This window comes from Bradysia coprophila, chromosome II (assembly GCF_014529535.1).
Source record: "Bradysia coprophila strain Holo2 chromosome II, BU_Bcop_v1, whole genome shotgun sequence".
NCBI lineage: Eukaryota > Metazoa > Arthropoda > Insecta > Diptera > Sciaridae > Bradysia > Bradysia coprophila.
In genome coordinates this window covers 1,767,061-1,788,467 of record NC_050735.1, presented here as the reverse complement: position 1 = coordinate 1,788,467, position 21,407 = coordinate 1,767,061, and the positions used below count along the sequence as shown (strand labels likewise).

Below are 21,407 nucleotides of genomic sequence, written 5' to 3'. Positions count from 1 at the left end.
CATTACGCGTTCCTACATATAAACACAAACACATACATAACCACAGCCTATACGATTGGATAATTCACACATAACCCACCTAGGGTAAATTTACTTTCCATCTACATATTTGAAAAAAAAAATCGCCGAACGGCGGAAGCGAACACGGGACCAGCAGCATATCAACCAAACATGCCGACCACTACGCCAACAAATCACATAACGCGGTGCAATTGGTGTCGGTAGTGGTTCGTTAGTCACTTCTACATCGATCAAATAATCAGAGTAGTCGAAATGATGTGATTTGAACGAAATGTTGAGGTGGATAGTATATGTGTGTGAGTAAGTAAATAAAGGATTCTCTGTATGATGTTTTTTTTGTTGTGAATGCGTTTTAAAACAACGTGCTTAATTAATTAATTTTACATCCAAATTTTTGTGGTTATTTCGCTAATGTATGAAATATCAGCTTGCAGGAGATAAAACATTGTTCTACCTTGGTGTATATTTCTCGAATCACTTCTTATGTACAATTGTATATACACTCGCTGGCGCTCGTTATATACAATTGTACATACGAAGTTATTCTCGAAATATACACCAAGGTAGAAAATGTACTATTATCACATACGCGCGGTGTTCGGATGTCAAAATTACTTACCTAGAAGTTTAATTCAAAAATTACACTTCAGTTCTATGTTGTTGTCTCGTTTTCGCTTATGTGATAAAATAGAGTACACACTTGTCACTATCAGTCTCGGCAAGCCTCGACTTCTTCGTGACAAGTGTGTAATATATATTACACAACTTGTGATCTTTGTGAATCAATAGTAGATTATTCACCTCTGTCCACATGTTTATTTAGACACTTGGGGAGTTATTGCATGAGCCGAAGGCGAATGTTATAACCCCAAGTGTCTAAATAAACATTTGGACAGAGGTGAATACGCTATTTTATCTACCGACGGCGAAATAATAGCACTTTTTCACTGCTATTATTTCACCTAGGTAGATAAACTACTTTTTTTAAGGTCGTTAAAGTGTCAAGTAGCCTTTTTATTACAAAGTTTGTAAATTACAGCGTAGCACAGTGGTCAATCTACGCGTAGTCAGTCAAAATGTAGAATCATGTTTGTAGAATACAAAGAAATAAGGAGTGAATTTGACACAGAGAACTGAGAGTTTGATTGCTAGAGAGAGAGAGTATTGTCTTTGCTCATAATCATTTTTTTTTTATAGAAAAGAGGTGGCCTCCACAGTAAATGCGATGTTATCTAGTGTTATGAACTAATTCAATCATAAAGTAAACAAACGTTTTGGCCATAATGTTCCACCCTGACTTATCCTGATCAAGTTTTTATGCGATTTATTTCATAGGTCCCAAGCAAGAACGTTATCTACTTTCCATGAATTATTTCCTTTAAAACCACATCTTCCGAAACAATTAATTGTCCAAAATTGTCGTTTGTAGTATTTATCGAGTATGGCAATAAGAATATGTTTCGATTATTTATTCAAATTCTTTTTGTTATACCAACTTGCCAACAATCTGAATTCTTTTTACTTAATTATTTCACCATGGTGCCATGTAAAAAACCTTTTAAGTTTAATAATTATACAAACAATATACCGTAAAGTTATGCATGCTTTCTTGAACCTATTTATACGGAAATTTCTAATCGCCTAGCTATTTTGATAAAAGTTCAAATAGACAAAAAAAAATGTTATTACCACCATGCTAGAACACATTGGACTTGATTTTTGATCGATAGAACTTTTGGAAATATTTAAATGAGAATTTAATTTGATTCTTTTTTTGGGGACGTATTGGGAACAATAAGCCTTTATTGGTGAATCGTTTTTCTCTAAGTTTGTTTTGCTTTTTCAAGAAGATGAAACATGAAAAATCGTTGATTTCATTTTTGACTGGTCACATCTATTGAATTTGTAACAAATACAGCTATGTTTCGAATGATCATTTTCTTGCTATTTTGGTATACACATGCAAAAGAGAGATAATAACAGACGGTGTTACCATCCGTGGTATCCAAAGATGTTATAGAACTTAGCTACAAAATAGAAAAACATCATCTCCTGAGAGTGCAGCGAGCTTACTTATGTATGGCTTGTCAATTCACAGATTTCGGAAAATAAATTCAATTGTCTCTTGCGCATTAGTGAATGATATGATTGTTACTTGGGCTTCGGTAACATGCGATTGTATCTGGTTGCTATCTGTAAATCGAACGGAAACGTAAAATTACCGACGAACCGTACGAACCTATTTTATTTAGTAAGGATCCCAAATGCGACCCATATGATACTGGCGACACATATCGATTTTCCTTCTTCATTGAATGATTGACAGTCAATCTCACATTGCCTAATTAGACAGTTTATACACAAGTTAAGTTAAGAACAAGATTTTTATGGAGTTTGATACTCATTCGTCATTATTACGAACTTTCCTTACGCACTAGTGCGTAAATATATGAGAACACACTGTAAATAAATTACTATTTCACAACTCAATGATATATCGATCTGATGCATGATTAATCACACAAGAAGTACCATTTGCAAAATTTACCCCATTGCCAAGTTAGGTATGGATTTTATTCAAAAACTTGATGTAACGTTTTGGCTCCGTAAAGTAAAGTTGACTTCACCTTACGATTTTAAATAAATTATTGGAAAACTGTCTAAAAAATAATTTGAAGAAAAACTCGCCCACAGATTTAACACGTTGCCGGTTTTGGGGACTTGTCAACTTTAGGCACACCGGAAAGTGCTAAGGGAGTCGAGGAATACCTCCAAATAAAGTTTTAAAAATCAAAAATTTTACTTTTGATTTTTAGAAATTCATTTGGAGGTATTTCTCGACTCCCTTAGCTCTTTCCGGCGTACCTAAAGTGCCTGCTCGAGCATTATTCCCTACGTGTTAAAAAAAAAAAACAGAATCCGTAATATAGCGAAACTGTACTGTCGTTTGGCTTACCTAATTTATGAGACTCCATCGCTTTTTTGGTTTTTAAAATACAGCACTTCGACTAGCACTAATTAATATTAAACCATTTCTAATTTGTTTGCAATTAACATATACTTATTCCGATCGCGTGAAAACCAATATAAAAGGAACATAAACGCATACCGCTTCGGTTAATCGTTTTTCAACTGTATCAGTTTGTGGCTAAAGTGTAAAGGTGATACTATGGTGCAAGCATAAAAAAGGAAGGAAATACAAAAAAAATTAAAAAAAAAAAAAAAATTGGACACAAATTCACTTAATCGAAAAAAGTAACTACAAAAACTGTCGGTGATATGCCAGCAGCCACAGTTAATAACTGCGAAAAACGCAAAATAATGTCGCGGGCGCAAGCAGTACCACCCGAGGATGATATTTGCATCGCCGGAATATCTGGTGTTTTTCCAAAGTGTAATGATATAAATGAATTAGAGCATAATCTTTACAATAAGGTAAGACTGAGAGTGATTTTGCTGGTTTTTTCATGATGAAATAAGTATAAAATGTGGAGACTAAATGTGTTCTGCACCAGTGAGGTTAATTAGTGTACTATACGATCGCGTTATATAACTCGAATATTGCCACTTGTTGTGACGATATCGGACGATATGAATTTTTTTCATGTGTCTGCGGGGCCGAAAATGAGGGTGTTTCGAGATTTTTCTCGGGTTTTCGACCCCTTGCATGAACATTTTTTTGAGTATCTGTTTCACTTCGTTCGGGCTACAACTCGCGAAATCAATCGTCCAAAACAGATACAATAACTATAATATACCCGAGAATACTGATTTGTAGTGCCTAAAATGACGAAATTTTTGTGGACGGGCTACTATTTCTCTGTTTTTACTGGCGCCAATAATGGGGAAAAGATGTTTCCACAAGTTATTTTTAATCGACCTTAAACCTCATTCTAAGCAAAAAAAAATTGTTCTTCGGTGTGCTCCTAAAATACGACCGATGTTTTTACCAACTTAATTGAGCCAATTGAATCTACCCAAATGTAGACAGCACAGCCGCCAAAATCGAAATATCAATACAGTAGCGGTTAGAAAAATTGATGAACAACTACTTGTAGGAGCGTAGATGTTTGTTGAAAATACATTTGGCGCTGTTTAACTTCAACTTGGCGCTGTTTAACTTCAACTTGGCGCTGTTTAACTTGTATGAACGACATTTTATCAGAAAATACTCAAAAAATCATCAGAAAACCTCGGTAGAATTAGTAACACGGATTATTTAGTCTAATGTCGTGTTGTCACTTTCAGTTCACACGTTTCAATCGCCACTGTACAATGGTCTGTATTTTACACCCTACTGAACCAATTCACTTTTACACACTAAGGAATGTCGCAATGTCTATATCCACGACAGAGTAAAGTTAACCAGGCAGGAGCCCTTATTTGACTAGAGACCTGAATAAATTAGTAGCCTTATAATTTTTGCGAACAAAATTTTTCAATTTATGTAGGGTTCCCATTCGTCCTCTTTTTAGAGGACATGTCCTCTTTTTTCGTCTCGTTCTTCTTTTTTACAAAAATTCTAAGAACATCACTTTTTTGAAGAAGACGTCCTCTTTGTCCTCTTTTTTCAGGTATTCTTCTTTTTTAAGTAAATTTGATGCAGCTCATACCTAAAGAACAAAAAATTTTCGCTGCGCGGCATTAACTAATAATCTTCTTTGTCAGATAATCTCTGAAAGGTAATACAACGAACTCTTCATCACAAAAGATTTTTAGCTCGCTCCGCTCGCATGCTTTACCACCTCATTCTTTCATACATTAAATTAAAAGTTAGTCATTTTACAAGAACATTGTAGCATTGTGTGAGATACCAAAGATCACGCAAGAATAAGGTAAAACGAAGTCTGTATTCAGGTAATATGAAGTGGACTGAGAAGGAATCCAAAAGAATATCAGGAAGATTTCAGTGAATATTGCACAGGGCATTTTTGTTTTGGTTTTTTAGCATGAGCTGTGGTGTAAATTACAATAGTTGCACAAAGTGCATGTACAGTCGCTGTAATTCCGCGTCAGAAATTGACTTTTCGTCCTCTTTTTTGAATGTGAAGGCGTCCTCTTTTTGTCCTCTTTTTTGATGCCAAAATGTCCTCTTTTTCAAAATTGAAAAATGGGAACCCTAATTTATGTCAGTGTTCATTTGAGTTCATATTCATCCAGTGTATTAGGTCCCTTATTTGACGTTTCGAAACTGAACCCCGCTCCTGCCTGGTTTATTTTACTCTGCCGTGCTATATTTCCCCTATTAAAAGAATTTACTTTCGACCATCTTTCACTTGCTTTTTACGCCCTAATACTTCCTCTTCCTCTTCCTCTTCCTTTCTACACAGATTGATATGGTTGATGACAGCTCAACCAGATGGCCCCATTATTCACCGGAAATTCCAAAGCGTATGGGAAATATTGGAGCCCTCGACAAATTTGATGCACAATTTTTTGGCGTTCATTATAAACAAGCTCATTCCATGGACCCACAAGGTCGTATCCTCATCGAAAAAGCGTACGAAGCAATTATGGATGCTGGCGTTAATCCGAAATCATTACGTGGCACACGCACCGGCGTCTTTATCGGAGCCTGTTTTGCTGAAGCAGAAAAAACTTGGTTCTACGATCGAGCCACTGAAGGTGGATTCGGTATTACGGGGTACTTTCAGCAGTTGCTGACTGATGATTACTGTATGTCTGTATCACGTTTTTCAATTACCGTTGCAGATGTAGTCGTGCGATGCTAGCCAATAGGATATCGTACACGCTTGGTCTATTGGGTCAATCATTTTTGATAGACACGGCATGTAGCAGCTCTATGTATGCCTTAGATGCTGCTTTCACGGCAATGCGAAGTGGCGAATGTGATGCAGCCATTGTTGGTGGCGCAAACTTGCTCATGCATCCGTTAATAACTTTACAGTTTGCTAGGTATGTCGTTCATGCATTCAATTGTTACAAAATGATTTTGCAACAAATTATTAACCAGACTAGGAGTTTTGGCACAAGATGGCTACTGTCGTCCATTCGATAATAGTGCGACTGGATATGTTCGCTCTGAAGCAATATGCTCAATTTTCCTACAAAAAGCCAGAGATGCAAAGCGAATTTACGCAAAAGTTTTATATTCGAAAACGAATTGCGACGGTCACAAGTTAGAAGGAATCACCTATCCAGCTGGCAGAATACAACAGAGATTACTGTCTGAGTTCTATGACGATATTCAAATCGATCCATCGAGTCTCGCGTATATGGAGGCCCACAGCACCGGCACGGTGGTCGGCGATCCAGAGGAATGTATTGCATTAGATAATATTTTTTGTAAAAACCGCAAAAGTCCATTATTGGTTGGATCGATTAAGTCCAATGTTGGCCATTCCGAGTCGAGCTCGGGGCTTTGTTCCATAGCTAAAGTAATTCTGGCATTCGAAAGAGGTGAAGTTGCTCCAAATATCAATTTCGAATCTAATCGAAAGGGCATCAAAGCTTTGGAAGAAGGTCGGCTGAAAGTGTGTACCGAAGTAACAAAGCTGAAAGGAGACCTCGTAGGGATTAATTCGTTCGGTTTCGGTGGTGCAAATGCACATGCTCTTCTCGTAAGAACCTCCAAAACGAAAATTAATAATGGTGCACCAGTAGATTCACTTCCACGGCTTGTGACTTGGTCTGGTCGCACCGAAGCTGGTGTTGAACGAGCACTGGATTCGCTGTCAGATCGCCCATTAGATGTGGAGCATGTGGCTCTTTTGCATAATATCCAAAGTAAGGAAGAGCCAGGATTTCTTTATCGAGGATTTGGAATTTTTACCCATAATCCCGAGGGCAATGCTATTTGTGCCAACAAGTCCATTCAAAGATTTACGGGAATAAAACGGCCAGTAGTTTTCATGTACAGCGGCATGGGCTCACAATGGAATGGAATGGGTGGTTCACTGATGGAAATTCCAATATGCAAAGACAGCATAATGAAGTGCCAGAAATGTTTAAGGCCTTACGGGATGAATGTCATTGATATTATCACATCTCAAGATCCGGCAATATTTGAGAACACCGTTAACTCATTTGTTGGAATAATGGCCATCCAAATCGCGCTAACTGACCTGCTTCATGCAATGAACGTGGAAGCTGATTATCTTATTGGTCATTCAACTGGAGAAAATTGTTGCAGCTACGCGGATGGAGCAACGACGTTAGAAGAAACGATTTTGTTGGCCTTTTACAGGGGCTTGTCATCCCAAGAGTGTACAATTTTAAAAGGATCAATGGCTGCTGTGGGAATAGGCTACAAAAAAATAATTGGCATGCTGCCACCGGGAATTGAGTTAGCCTGTCACAACAGTGCTGAGTCATCAACAATATCTGGACCTGCAGCATTAGTTTCCGATTTCGTAACGAAACTGAAAGCTCAAGGAATTCTTGCTAAGGAAGTGAATTCATCGAACATACCGTATCACTCGAAGTATATTGCACCGATTGGAGAAAAGCTGAAAAGGTATCTGAGCAGAGTTCTCACCAAACCGAAAAAGAGATCCGATAAATGGCTCAGTACAAGTGTGCCGAAGAATCGATGGCATTTGCCTGAAAATCAATATGTTACCGCCAACTATTTTGTCAACAATTTACTGAACCCAGTGTTATTTGAAGAAACAGCGGCACTGTTGCCGGATAACGCAATTATTATCGAGATAGCTCCACACGGTTTGCTTCAAGCAATCGTAAAAAAATCGATTCCAGATGCAATTCACGTACCGTTAACACAACGAGGACATCCAAGTGTTCATACGTTTGTGCTGAGTGCAATCGGAAAGTATGTTTAACGATACAGCATTATACTGAATCAATTAATCAATTTTATCACATCTAGGCTATTTATGAACGGACTTACGATGTCCATTGACAAGATTTATCCACCAGTCGAATTTCCGGTTTCAAGGAACACACCGCGGATATCGCCGTTGATGGCGTGGGACCACAGTGAGGAATGGTATGTCACCAAGTTTGGGGCACAAAAATCGCAATCAACTGGAGAACGTAAAGTGAAGATATCAGTAAACATGGATGACTATGTGTATGTAACAGGACATCAGATTGACGGTAAGTTAAAGGACAATGTGTCAAAGAATGGACTGAAACATTGACTAGCACTGTACTGAATTTCCGATTTAAATACGAAATTAAATTACAGGCCGGTGTCTGTTCCCTGCCACTGGATATTTGGAATTAGTGTGGGTAACACTTGCAAAAATGAAAGGACCAATTCATCACTTCGTCGATGTAGAATTCGAGGACATTCGTTTCTTGCGAGCCACAGCCTTGACGCCGGGCCAAGAAATTGAATTGACCATAATGATTCACTATGGTACCGGTAACTTTGAGGTTTCCGAAGGCAACACATCCATTGTAACGGGTACCATTCGAGAACTACTGCACCCTGAACCGCTGACTGATTTACCTCCGATCGAGCGAACTGATTATCCGATGATGAAGTCGGACGACTTTTACAAGGAATTGAGAATCCGAGGCTATCAATACGGTGGACTGTTCAAATCGGTATCGGAATGTCGGGCCGATGGACTGTGTGGAAAAATAAAATGGAACATGAATTGGGTCGCTTTCATGGACTGCATATTACAAATGCAAATTTTACGTAGAGACAGTCGGTCACTCCTTCTGCCCACACGAATACAGAAATTGCGCATTAATTCCAAGGATCACATGGCTAGAGCTGGTAAAATGAGTGAAGAGGATTCATATTTCGACGTGAAAATGAGCCCCGAATTGGGTATCATCCAGGCAGGAGGCATTGAAGTTGTTGGTAGGTTGTTTTAGAGTTGCTAAACACAAAGTCTGTTTTGAGTTCAACATCTCAACTTCCACTTTTTACGCTAAATCAGGAATGGTTGCAAGTGCTGTTTCAAGGCGTAAAGCACATGGTCACCTGGTACTAGAAAGTTACAAATTCTTACCTTACATCAATATGAAAGTTAGCAAAGATGATGCGCTGAGAGTATGCACGCAGCTGGCGATCGAAAATAGTCACACCCTAAAAGTACGAGCTGTGGAACTCAGATGCAAGGAGAACACCCCAATAATTGGACTCTTAAACGATGTTCTGCAAGAAATTCCATCAATTTCGATTGATTTAAAATTGTTGTCCGACGAAGGAAACAATTTCGAGGGAGTACCAGTGGAAAATGTTAGCTTATCGACAATGGCTGGCTGTACTTTTGTTATCGTCACCGAATTCCTGAAAAATCAGCACCACTTCGACGATGTTATGAAATGCATACAAGACGGTGGATACTTGATCTCACGCGAATCTTTATCTGAAACGGATCTAGAGACTCCTTCGACATTCAACGTACTAGCATCGATATTAACTGAAGACGAACAATTGGTTCTGCTGGAACCGATCAAACGAAAAATTTTCGGTTCACCGAAAATCGTCAACATAACTAACACGCAATTCGAATGGGTCACTGGAGTGCGTCAAGCTGCAAAGGATAATTCCGTGATTTTGGTCGGTCAGAACGAGCCGACATCCGGTCTGATTGGATTTATTAATTGCTTGCGCAAAGAGCCCGATTACAAAAATGTGAAGGGATTTTTCGTGGACGACGATCGTGCACCTCCATTTAGCTTAGAGAATCCGTTTTACACTAAGCAATTGATGTTTGGACTTGCAATAAATGTTTATCGAAATGTAAGTATGAGCGACTCACATCAGGGGTGACGTAATTCACTGATATTTTATCGATGCTATCCTAGGGTCAATGGGGAAGTTATCGACACGTAAAACTACGTCAACAAGAGGAGGAAATTCCACGTAACAAACACTTTTACGTGAACACATTACACAACGGCGATCTATCATCTCTGTCCTGGCTGGGTGGGCCATTGAAAAGCTCTGGCAAAAACATAGTCAACATCCAATACTCGTCGATAAATTTCAGAGATGTGATGCTTGCAACAGCCCGACTATCGGTGGAAATTTTCAATCTTAGCCGCTTTCATTCAGAGTGCGTACTTGGTTTGGAATACTCGGGCGTCGATAAGAAAGGTCTGCGAGTGATGGGTATGTCAGCATTTGGTGCGATGGCTACACAAATTGAAGCGGTGGACAATTTAACTTGGATCGTTCCGAATACGATGACACTGCGGCAAGCTGCCACGATTCCAGTCGTGTATGTTACCGTCTATTGTGCCTTCTTTCTGCATAATCCGATATCCAGTGGAAAATCGGTACTCATACACGCTGGAAGTGGTGGTGTTGGCTTAGCTGCTATAAGAATTGCGTTGGCCTACCACATGGAAGTATACACGACCGTGTCCAATGAGGCCAAGAAGAAATTTTTGTTGGAACAATTTCCAGCATTGAAAGGTACCTTAGACAAGTCTCTGACGGCATTCGGTTAATCAAATTCTTTGTCGTCATATAGAGAGCAACATCGGTAATTCAAGAGACTGTTCTTTCGAGCGAATGATCAAAATTCAAACCAAAGGAAAAGGAGTCGATTACGTTCTGAATTCATTATCCGACGACAAACTGCACGCATCGATACGATGTTTGGGACGAGCTGGCACCTTTTTGGAAATTGGAAAATTCGATTTAAGCAACGACACAAAAATTGGCTTGGGCAATTTTCTTAAAGAAATGTCGTTCCGTTCGGTGCTGGCCGATAATTTGTTCCTAGCCACACCAGCTGAACGCAAGCGAATCCATGATTTGATCAACAAGGATCTGAAAACGGGAATTATACGACCACTGCCGTCGACGGTGTTTGGTGTCAATGAAATTGAAAAAGCCTATCGCTATCTGAGCACTGGCAAGCATGTTGGAAAGGTGATGGTAAAGATTCGGAAGGATCCACACGATGAACTCACGTTCCCGATCAGAGCATTGCCTCGAGCCTATTTTAATAGCCAGAAAGTTTACGTTATCCCTGGTGGATTGGGTGGATTCGGAATGGAGTTGGTAGATTGGATGATTCTAAGAGGAGCTAGGAAATTGGTACTGAGTTCTAGTCGAGGGATATCTAATGATTATCAAAAGCATAGGTTACGGTGAGTCGAATGAATTTCCCTCAAAAACGAAGTTGATCTGAAAATTCAATTAATTGCTCATGGTAGGTTGTGGAAAGGATATGGTTGTCATGTTATTATAAGTACATCCGATATAACCACCTTATCTGGATGCAAAGCCCTTTTCAAGGAAGCGCAACAACTTGGTGAAGTGGACGGAATTTTCAATTTGGCGGTTACATTGCACGACGATATATTCGACAATCAAACAGTTCAGACATTCACTGACGGCATGTCTACAAAGGCGGAAGCTACCGGCTATTTGGACACGATTTCGAGAAAAGTCTCACCGACCATGTCTTATTTCGTTGCATTCTCTAGCGTATCTTGTGGTTTGGGTAATGCCGGTCAAACGGTTTACGGTATGGCCAACTCTGTAATGGAACGTATCGTTGAAAGGCGTTGTGCCGATGGTCTTAAGGGAAAGGCAATTCAATGGGGTGCTGTGGGTGAGGTGGGATTAGTTGCGAACATGACCGGCGGACAATTAGATGTGGAAATAGCTGGTACGGTACAACAAAGAATATCATCGTGTCTCCGCGAATTGGACGCTCTGTTGACGACAGGTGATCCTATCGTTCTGAGCATGGTGGTGGCGGAAAAAAATACCGGAAAGTCAGCCAAAACAAACATTGTGGACAGTGTGCTGAATGTGATGGGCATCCGTGACATTAAATCAATTTCAATGGGAACGTCTCTGTCTGAGTTGGGAATGGATTCGTTGATGGCAGTGGAGATCCGTCAAACTCTGGAACGTGAATTCGGCCTTATTTTGACGACGCAGAATCTGAGATCTTTGACATTTTTGAAGCTCCAGGAATATTCGGATGAGAGTGCAAGAGACACCGACAATTTGTGCGGTCAAAATAAGAGCAGGGACGATGACAAGATTCTCGATTTTAATTATTTCATGGAAATGTTGTCGAAGGATTACAGTCCGAAAAAATTGTTCTCACGCATCTCGAGTAAGAACAGTGATGAACAGTTTGACTCGTGCGTGGCAGTGTTTCCCGGAGTTGAAGGCGAAACTGCGTCGTGGAGTAAAATTGCCAGTGGTTTGAATATTCCCGTGTTCATGATATCGTACGATGACCAGACCAAATCGAACATGGAATTGATCAGTACGATAGAAAAGGTTAGATATTTTAGGGAGGTGTGATAGAAATACACAACGTCTTGTAATAGTAATGACCAACTACTTCCGGCACTGACGCTGAAAATTTCTTTTTCAGGATCTGATTGACACTTTCGATAACAAGGACTTTTTCTACCTGGTCGGCTACTCCTACGGTACATCTATTGCTATCGAATGTGCGCGAATATTGGAAAGTTATGGAAAGAAGGGACTGGTGCTGTGCATTGATGGATCGCCAATACTACTGAAAAAGATGATTCAAAATTTTGTTAAGTCAACGGATGTCACAGCCGAAAAGATTCAACTGGAGCTGATCTTCAACATCATGCAATCCGCTTTCCCCGAGGAGAATCTCGATAATATTCGCAGCAAAATGGAACAGGTCGAAACGTGGGAAAGTAAATTGGACAAATTGACGGAATTGATTAAATGGTCGCAGCAGGACGTCGACGTGGATCATTTGCACATACTTTGCAATGGAATTTACAATCGAACATACGCGGCTCACTGTAATTCAACGGATAATATTGTGAAAATAAAGTCTCCGATCATATTGGTTCGACCGACCAATGCAATTGTAACGGATATCGATGAAGATTACGAACTGCATAAATTCACAGAAGGATTGGTTACGTTGAAATTTATCGATGGTAATCATCAGTCGATACTGGATAATCCAAAACTTGTTGACATTGTCAACGCAATGAATCCGAACCTAGAATCGCGTAAGGATTTTGCTAACGTTTTCATTAAAAATTAAAGTCGAGAAATTGTCTCTTGTTGCATTTGGTCATTGGAGTCATTGGACGTTATAATAAAATGTTAAAAAAAGCAAAATCGAGTCGTGTTTCAGTTCATCCGAGTCTAAGGAGATCACGATGACAGAAAAAATAGTTGTTTAGTCTAGTTGTTGCCCTAACGAAGTGAGGGTTACAAACGAAATTGTCTTAAATCAATCGTCGAAGACAGTTACGTATGCGTAATTTTGTTGTCCTGCGGCCAGAAAATGCATCATTACCGTGGAAACAAAATCGAGTTCGTCTCATTTTCTGGCCGCAAAAAAGCTAAGCAGCGTATTGTCTCGCTAAAACCATGTCTAGCCACGTCTAAAACCGGTTGAATCAATTTTTAGCAAACGCTAGACAAATGCATATTACGAGGGGGAAACCACTCTTTTGTGATTAACATGGCTAATCAGTTAATCTGTTAACCAGCAACATGATTGTTGTGAATACGCACGGTTAATCAGTGATTTACCATGATTAAACACCATATTTCACTATTAATTGTAGTTTTGTGACGATTCCTCTAGTTAGATGCTGGTTAATCACTTATTCGTCTTCATGTTAATCAGTGGTTAGTCATGTTAATCACGTCAATAAAAAAGAGTGGTTTCCCCCTCGGCATATTAAAACTTTAAATAGAAGTACTACCAAACACTAGACTATGTGTTTTCCTATATTTTCCTAAATTTTCTCTCATTTTCTTGAGCTTTGCTCAAATTTGCCAAAGGTATATGGAAAAAGCTAGGAAAATGTTGGAAATTCCAAGAAAATGTTTTACCAAAAATAGTCCCTGAAAAGTCATTTAATCGTTAACTACAAAAACTGGCCCACTTTATACCTTAAGAAACTGCTTACTTCTGGTACCGTTAGTGATTTATCAGTGATTGGACTAAGCCTAATCCGTCCTTTACTTCTATATACTAAGTGAAGAGTATAACCTGAAGTGAATCACAGCGAGCTGGCGTTCCCTATCTTCATCACACAGCTGAAATGCCTATCAAAATGAAGCCAAATAAAATAAATTAGGAACAAACAGAGTTTAAACACTCTTCCCTTCCCCTGGACTCACGTTAAGTGAATGAATTTAGAAAAAGAAGGCTGCTTCGACCTCGAGAACTAGCGGCTTACGCTTAATTCAAAATTACGTAGAAAAAGGTTGAACTAAAATCTCACGATTTTAAAAAGCTTATGATGCGTATAAGGAATTGTAACATGTTTCGTCAGAAATTTACGGAAAAATCGCAAAAATTAGATTCACTTGAAATTTTACTCTGAGGGCGCCTCCAGGATCAATTTTTTCCTTGTGAAACAAGAGCTTAAGCTTATGAAAGTCCATCCAGTAGAACATCTATCTGCTTCTGAGACCAAGAAATTTGCAACCTGAAAAAGTCTGATACCGAAGACTGACCTCGAGATCACATTTTGTGTGTCGTAAGGAATTGTAGGCGCAAATTGGCAACGATTGGCAACTAATCGTTCGGAATGGAAGAGAATTGGGGAGGCGCTACGTCCAGCAGTGGACAGAAACAGGCTGAAAAAGAAGAAGAAGAAGAAATTTATAATCTGGAAAAACAAACACAACTTGGAAAGTTTTAAGCGAAATTGTTGACGGACTACGTAATTTGCTAAGGGACAGGGAGTCCCTGGGACACTGACAAAGAGAAAACCGATTTTATCTGCGCACATCTGGTATAGAGCCTTTGCTTTTTTGATAGCTGGGAGACCGATGCAACCGAAACATACTTCAAGTCATCAAAATCAGTTTTTCACGCAGATCCATCAGAAGTAAATGCAGGGTAAATTGAAGTGATCGATTATGAAGATTTTTTGCGTGATTTAAAAACTCATTGTATGGTCACATACAATTCCAAATGGGACCAGCTGGTGCAAAATAACTTATGCACACCAGTTCGGTTTAGCGATTGTAGAACTAAATAACAAGCTTTCGATTGATTTGTATAACATTCACAATATTTGGTGATGTGAAAGAAGAAAATGTCACAATAATTTTCATATATTGATTCTCTGAACATGCTCTACACATGACCAATGTGTTGTACTTAAACATCGTCATAAATCATCGTCATAATCATCGTCACGTACATAACAATCTTTGCCGTATATATATTTAAATTGGATGGAGGAACAACTAACAAAAATTGAGTTACGCACGCAGCACACATAATTCGTTGTTAGAAAATGAAAAGAGAAAAAAAAATGTATTTCAGTACTCAGACGCGCCTTCATCTCGTCGGATACAACAAAAATAAATTTGTTTGATTGAATCAATTAGTTGGAATTAACCGAAGACGAGATGAATTCGTTAAAATTCAGCTCCGTACATCTAACGAGTGAATTGAAAACAATTTGTTTCTGTTGGGAAATGATTTTGAGATTATTTTCCGCTTTCCAGAATCCATTGCCAGTATATCCGGCGGAAATCGGAATTTATCCAATACGTCGGCATCGAAACAGTTTCGTAATATTTTGCAGAAACAAATCGATGATATCAAATTGGCCGGAACGTACAAAAATGAGAGAATTATCACTTCGTCGCAGAGTACCAACATTACCGTTAAGGGTTCCCAAGGCGGAATCCTAAACTTTTGTGCCAATAATTATTTGGGGTTGTCGGTAAGTACACCAAAACATTATCCAACAATCCAACATATATTTTCAATCAGTCACCTCGAAACCATCAACGTATGAATACACACAACTTTGACCGTCAATTTATATTTAGAACAATCAAGAAATCATACAATATAGCAAACAAATGTTGGAATCACACGGATGTGGTTTAAGCTCTGTACGTTTTATTTGTGGCACTCAAGACATTCACAAGGTGAGATATAATTTGTCATAGTTTTGTCGTTATGCGAAGCTCATAGAGAACACTTGCACCGTCAGACATTGGAAAGTAAAATCTCACAATTTCATGGACGCGAAGACACGATACTGTACGCGTCTTGTTTCGATGCGAATGCGGGAATATTTGAGGTCGTTCTTACACCAGACGATGCAGTATTTTCGGATGAATTGAATCATGCGTCGATCATTGACGGTATCCGTTTGTGCAAAGCGAAAAAGTCACGGTATCAACATAGAAATATGCAGGGTGATGCAAGGCAATTAGTTGTATTATAAGTTTGCATCGACTCATAGTCGTTACACTTTCTAGACTTGGAGCAGCAGCTCAAGGCATCTGATGGGAGAATAAAAATGATCGTTACCGATGGTGTATTCTCAATGGATGGTAAATTTTTAGCTGTGCAATTACTGAGAGACTGTGTGAATTAGTTTTACCACGCCACTCAGATTCACAATTTCTTACAGTTTTACTCAAGGACTCATTTTTTGGCAACATTCTCGCATTTATTAACGATTTTTCCTACATTTTCCCGCTCTTTCTAAAACTTTTTTCTATTTTTCGAAAATGTTTGTGAAAAATGTGGGAAAATGTTGGAAAAATGAAGAAAATATTTTCCCGAAAATAGTCCCTGCCTGTTGGTAAATATTTGAGCGACCATTGAAATGTCCGTGAAAATTTTGTGTTAAATAGGTAATGTTGCACCGCTTACCGACATATGCAACTTAGCGGATAAATATAATGCCTTGGTATTTGTTGACGAGTGCCACGCAACTGGCTTTTTTGGTGAGACAGGACGGTATGTGTAAAACGAAAACTCTCAATACCCTCCTGACAAAAAAAAAATTACAAACCGTAGAGGAACAGAAGAATTCCACGGAATACTCGGTCGCATCGACATCATCAATTCGACATTGGGTAAAGCATTAGGCGGCGCTTCCGGAGGATACACAACCGGTCCAAAACAACTGATCGATTTATTGCGTCAAAAATCACGACCATATCTGTTTTCCAACTCCTTACCGCCAGCAGTCGTCGGAACTGGAATAAAGGTTGGGAAGATTACATTAGTTAAATACGAACGAGTCGGAAGAAACGTTATGTTGACTTCAGGTCATTGATATGCTGTTGAACTCCAGTCAATTGAGCAGAAAAGTCCAAAGCAATACAAAACGCTTTCGAACGACAATGACCAAGGCTGGTTTCACCATCGCTGGCATGGATCATCCAATTTCGCCGGTGATGTTATACGATGCGAAATTAGCAAGTACTTTTGCGGATGAAATGCTGAGTATATTTCAAAAGCTTTGCGAGGATGAGCATTAGTGATGCAGCGTCTCTGTTATTTTATTTTCAGAAAGGGGCATCTATGTAATTGGTTTCAGTTTTCCGGTCGTTCCCAAAGATAAAGCTAGAATTCGCGTTCAAATTTCGGCAGCTCACACTGAAGAAGAGATTGATCGATGTACCGATGCATTTATTCAAGTTGGCAAGGAATTGGGAGTCATCTAGTAGTATTAAGATTATGATTTCATATTGACGCATTTCCTCAGTCGAGGTTAAAATAAAACTAAAAATAAAATTACATTTCGGTGAATGAACTTACTTGCATATGCTGCAATTTCCCTTCGAAAGCCTGAAAACGAAAGCTGGTATTTCTCGTACTTAGAGAAAACTTTTGGTGGAAAAGTTCTGATTTTTGCAACTGAATGATGCCTCAGTCAAACTCATTTAGGCCAGTCATTGTCACCGAGATTCGATACGTACACTGTAAGCGTAGCATCAGAGCAGATTTCTTAACGTTCAATTGATCCCTTATTTTAGTGTTTCGTTTGCCATGCGTTGACTATGGGTATGATTCAGGGCCTACTTTTTAGAAACTTTTAGAGAAAATCGAGAAATTCAAGAAACTTTGAGAAATTCAAGAAACTTCGAGAAATTCAAGAAATTTCGAGAAATATTTCTTGAATTTCTCAAAGTTTCTTGAATTTCTCGAATTCAAGAAATTTCAAGAAATTCCAGAAAATTCAAGAAATTCGAGAAACTTCGAGAAATTCAAGAAATTTCAAGAAACTAATTTCTCAAGTTTCTTGAAGTTTCTCGAATTTCTCGAATTCGAGAAAATTCAAGAAATTTCGAGAAATTCAAGAAATTTCGAGAAATTCAAGAAATTTCGAGAAATTCAAGAAATTAGTTTCCAAAAAGTAGGCCCTGGTATGATTGAGATCGTTTTCTTTATATTTTTGCACGCGATGTGTAACGAGAGCACAAGACGAAAGCTATTCTAAGCCACTGTTTTGATGTCCCTCAAAATTCGATGTTATCCGTACAGGCAAACAATATAAGGAGCGAAAATGACATTGCTTTGATTTGCTTTGAATAGATTCTCCGAAATTATCGCTGTTTTTGATGTTTACGATGCTGTAATATCACTCACACCATTTAAAAAATAGGGACCCATTTGCGTGACACCTTCACAGACATTATAAGTTGGTAACGCTTGTGGCGAGCTTGAGGCAACACGTTAATCACAGGTGGCACCATAGGAGAGTATGTGAAGGAATTGCATACGAAATTGGTTCCATTCTATCTCTGCATAGGTACCAGCTGTTGACAATGAAGAACGCATTTCCTTGGAAGGACTGACATTTAAGGTTTAGGAAAATGTCAGGGTTCGGCCTGTTCCAAGTGGACCAGCTGAAAAACAGCTGAAGCAAATTAAACCACAAATTTGGTTGAAGTGAACTGTAAACACCTTGCGAATTAAAGTTAAATACGTATAGGTGTGTTGCCTCGTCATTGGCTCGGACTAACCCCACTAACCCATGAAAATTTATTTAAAAATAATTCTCTGGCTTGTAAAGCTTCAGGTTTTTTATGCTAATGTCGACCGGTTTCATAACTTTCAACATCTCGATTATTGTCAAACGAGTCTGGCACCCATTTTAATCTATCTGACGATCCTCGGGTCTAACGGGAGTCGACCTCATGACGATTTATTATGGGTGAATTCGTATTCATATACTGCTCGAACATTGACATTGGAATAATTGCTTAGATCTAAATATTTAAATACCATTGGTTAATGCTAAACAGGCTTGCTGGTTGTGGTTTGACGACCAACAACCAACAAAAGCCTGTTTAGCATTTTTTTTACTTTTTCAAAGTTGTTGGCATCAATAAAAAAAAACTCTTAAGGGGTGAAGGTGACGCAAGTCCTTATGTCCGTCACATACAAAATATGATTATCTGTGCAGAATTCTTTGCAGTATTAAGTCTGATCGACAAACGATGAGACACGGGTTTCTTTATTCTAATTTTTTAACAAATCTGGGCAAAAATTTCGAGAAAAAAAGTCATTTGGCGTAGTCGATTAAAATAAAATCCGTGAGATGTCCTCCACATCTGCCACTTGTAATATAATAAAGACACATGGACCTGCATCCATTGGTGTACCCTTTAAGGTTTTTTCGATTATGACTACTTCAAATATTTAGGCTACGGTTCGCATTACGCAAAATCTAGGAAACTGGTTAAGTCAACCCGAATTCAACCGAAAACCTGGTGGAAGTTGAGCAATGATAGAGAAATCATCGTGAATACCAAAGCCTTAACCGATTTCGACGTGTGCGATTGTGATGTACGCTACGGATTACGAAAACATTAATTGTAGGGCGGTTGTATTCAATTTTTCGTGGTATTGAACTTGCGTCACGCCCGTTTGCTGCAGTGCGGGTATGATGAGGATTCGTTAAGGTCAAAATGCAAGTCGACGCAATGAACTCATTTTATGTTTATTTTGAAAAATTGGGGTCTGATATGTAACTTTTGCTATTCAATATCACTGAACGGATTATGGTCACTGTACGCAGATCGATGAATAATGCAGTGTTGTATTTATCAGTTTTAGAATTTTTAATTCACAATTTCTATCGTAGAATTTTATGCCAATTCGAATGCCGTCACTAGCGTTCATATAGCTATGTATAATGTAATAGGCATACTTAATGACTTGAAATGAAATTTATAAATGAGTTGGGCATCGGTGCAACGGTGGTTTTATTTTATGTAAACAAAAATTATTTACACAAAATTTGACCTCGCATAATATCAAATCTACAGCGATTTTCGTTTAAAAATTAAATCGAAAATTGAATTTCAAATGATTTCTTGCGACAACTGTTTTTATAATTATTCGAGAAAAAAAAATGAATAAAGGAACATTGAAAATCAATGTGAGCTATCATCATCTAAGCTGAGGTATTGACGAGCATTAACATTAAAATCTCTATGAAGAATTCATTTCAAAGGTAGTGTGTGACAAGGCAGATGCCAGAATTTTGAGTTTGATCCAGAACCTTCTGATCTGCGTGATCGCATCTGTCAAATAATCGATTGTTTTCTTTAGATCCTTTGCAACCTTTCACAGACACTGCAATCATATTACGATGTTTATTTAGCTAGAATATCATAAGTACGTATTTTGAGAACTAGATTTCAAAAGAAAAAGATAAGCTGCCAAGTCCGGGGACCGACAATCATAATTACCGAATCTTTTACTTGGTATGCTCATTGAGTTATGCTCTATCTACAAGCAAATCTGGCTTAGTTTTAACATTCGTTTTGCAGTACACAATACGCCTATTTCTGTTCTTGCAACATTCTGCTAGAGGCTAGTAGTCTAGTAGTGCTAGCAATTCATTCATATGATACTATATACTTGTATGTATACTTGTACTTATACCTCCACTGATTCTGGTATAATTCTGAATTACCTTATTAAGATCTATCCCAACAAAAATCTCTACGAGAAAAGTCTGACGCAGTCTTTTTGAAGTACAATTTCTGAAATGAATGATATCGCTAGAGTTGACGCTTTCATCATCTCACCAATAATTTTTACCAAAGGAAATTTGACTGAAAACAACCAAAATTTTTCCCAAAAAAATCTGCATTGCAAAGTGGCAGATGTTCAGGAACAGACCTACAAGAAAATTACTTCATCATGTTTATGACTTTTTCGTTGGTCGGTGCAGTGAGATACTATGCCTATAGCAACTTATCTTCATCCATTTCTGCTTATACGTTATGTCACGTTTTATATCACATTTTTACATTCTAGCTGATATAACAACTACGACACCACAAATATATTATGGAAAGGCATAAACCTCGATAATGAACTTTTAGTGAATGCATTTCAGGTCAAAGGGGCTACACACTCTTTCGTTGATTTAAGCGAAATATAAATCTCTTTGCGGTTTATCAACGCACTTCAAGCAAAAGTGCTTCGAGTGACAGCTACCACAGATAGTTCTACTATTTTGTATAAAAAAATTTTCTAGATTTTTTTACAGTGCCAAAATTTGTTTGATACACTGTCCTGCTTCAGTACTCATGCTTGATGTGTGTTGGGTTTATCCAAATTAGAATACAATAAATTGGAGAGTAACATAAAGGATATAAAGCTCGTGTAAATTAAAGGACAATTTCAACGATATCTGGTAAAATTTTCGTGTAAATCATGCGA

At 38.4% G+C, this 21,407-nt stretch overlaps 2 protein-coding genes across 3 annotated transcripts; both read left to right on the top strand.

Moving 5' to 3' along the window:
• Positions 1-3,157: 3,157 nt before the first annotated feature.
• On the top strand, positions 3,158-13,062 carry LOC119078233 (fatty acid synthase-like). Of its 2 annotated transcripts, none has more exons than XM_037185738.1 (11): positions 3,158-3,456; positions 5,352-5,665; positions 5,734-5,937; positions 5,996-7,813; positions 7,871-8,100; positions 8,192-8,821; positions 8,901-9,709; positions 9,775-10,387; positions 10,446-11,070; positions 11,137-12,223; positions 12,321-13,062. In XM_037185738.1, exons 1-11 carry the CDS (start codon positions 3,301-3,303, stop codon positions 12,981-12,983), a joined length of 7,149 nt encoding a protein of 2,382 aa, XP_037041633.1. In that variant the 5' UTR covers positions 3,158-3,300; the 3' UTR covers positions 12,984-13,062. The 2 variants fall into 2 exon arrangements, with proteins under 2 accessions (XP_037041633.1, XP_037041706.1); XM_037185811.1 differs by having other exon boundaries at positions 11,137-12,243; positions 12,274-12,462.
• Positions 13,063-15,213: 2,151 nt separating this feature from the next.
• Positions 15,214-17,462, top strand: LOC119078133 (2-amino-3-ketobutyrate coenzyme A ligase, mitochondrial). Its single transcript, XM_037185635.1, has 9 exons — positions 15,214-15,359; positions 15,422-15,642; positions 15,752-15,853; positions 15,919-16,126; positions 16,190-16,264; positions 16,571-16,676; positions 16,737-16,929; positions 16,991-17,168; positions 17,235-17,462. The coding sequence occupies exons 1-9, from the start codon at positions 15,323-15,325 to the stop codon at positions 17,387-17,389; spliced, it is 1,275 nt and encodes a 424-aa protein (XP_037041530.1). The 5' UTR covers positions 15,214-15,322; the 3' UTR covers positions 17,390-17,462.
• The last annotated feature ends 3,945 nt before the right edge of the window (positions 17,463-21,407 follow it).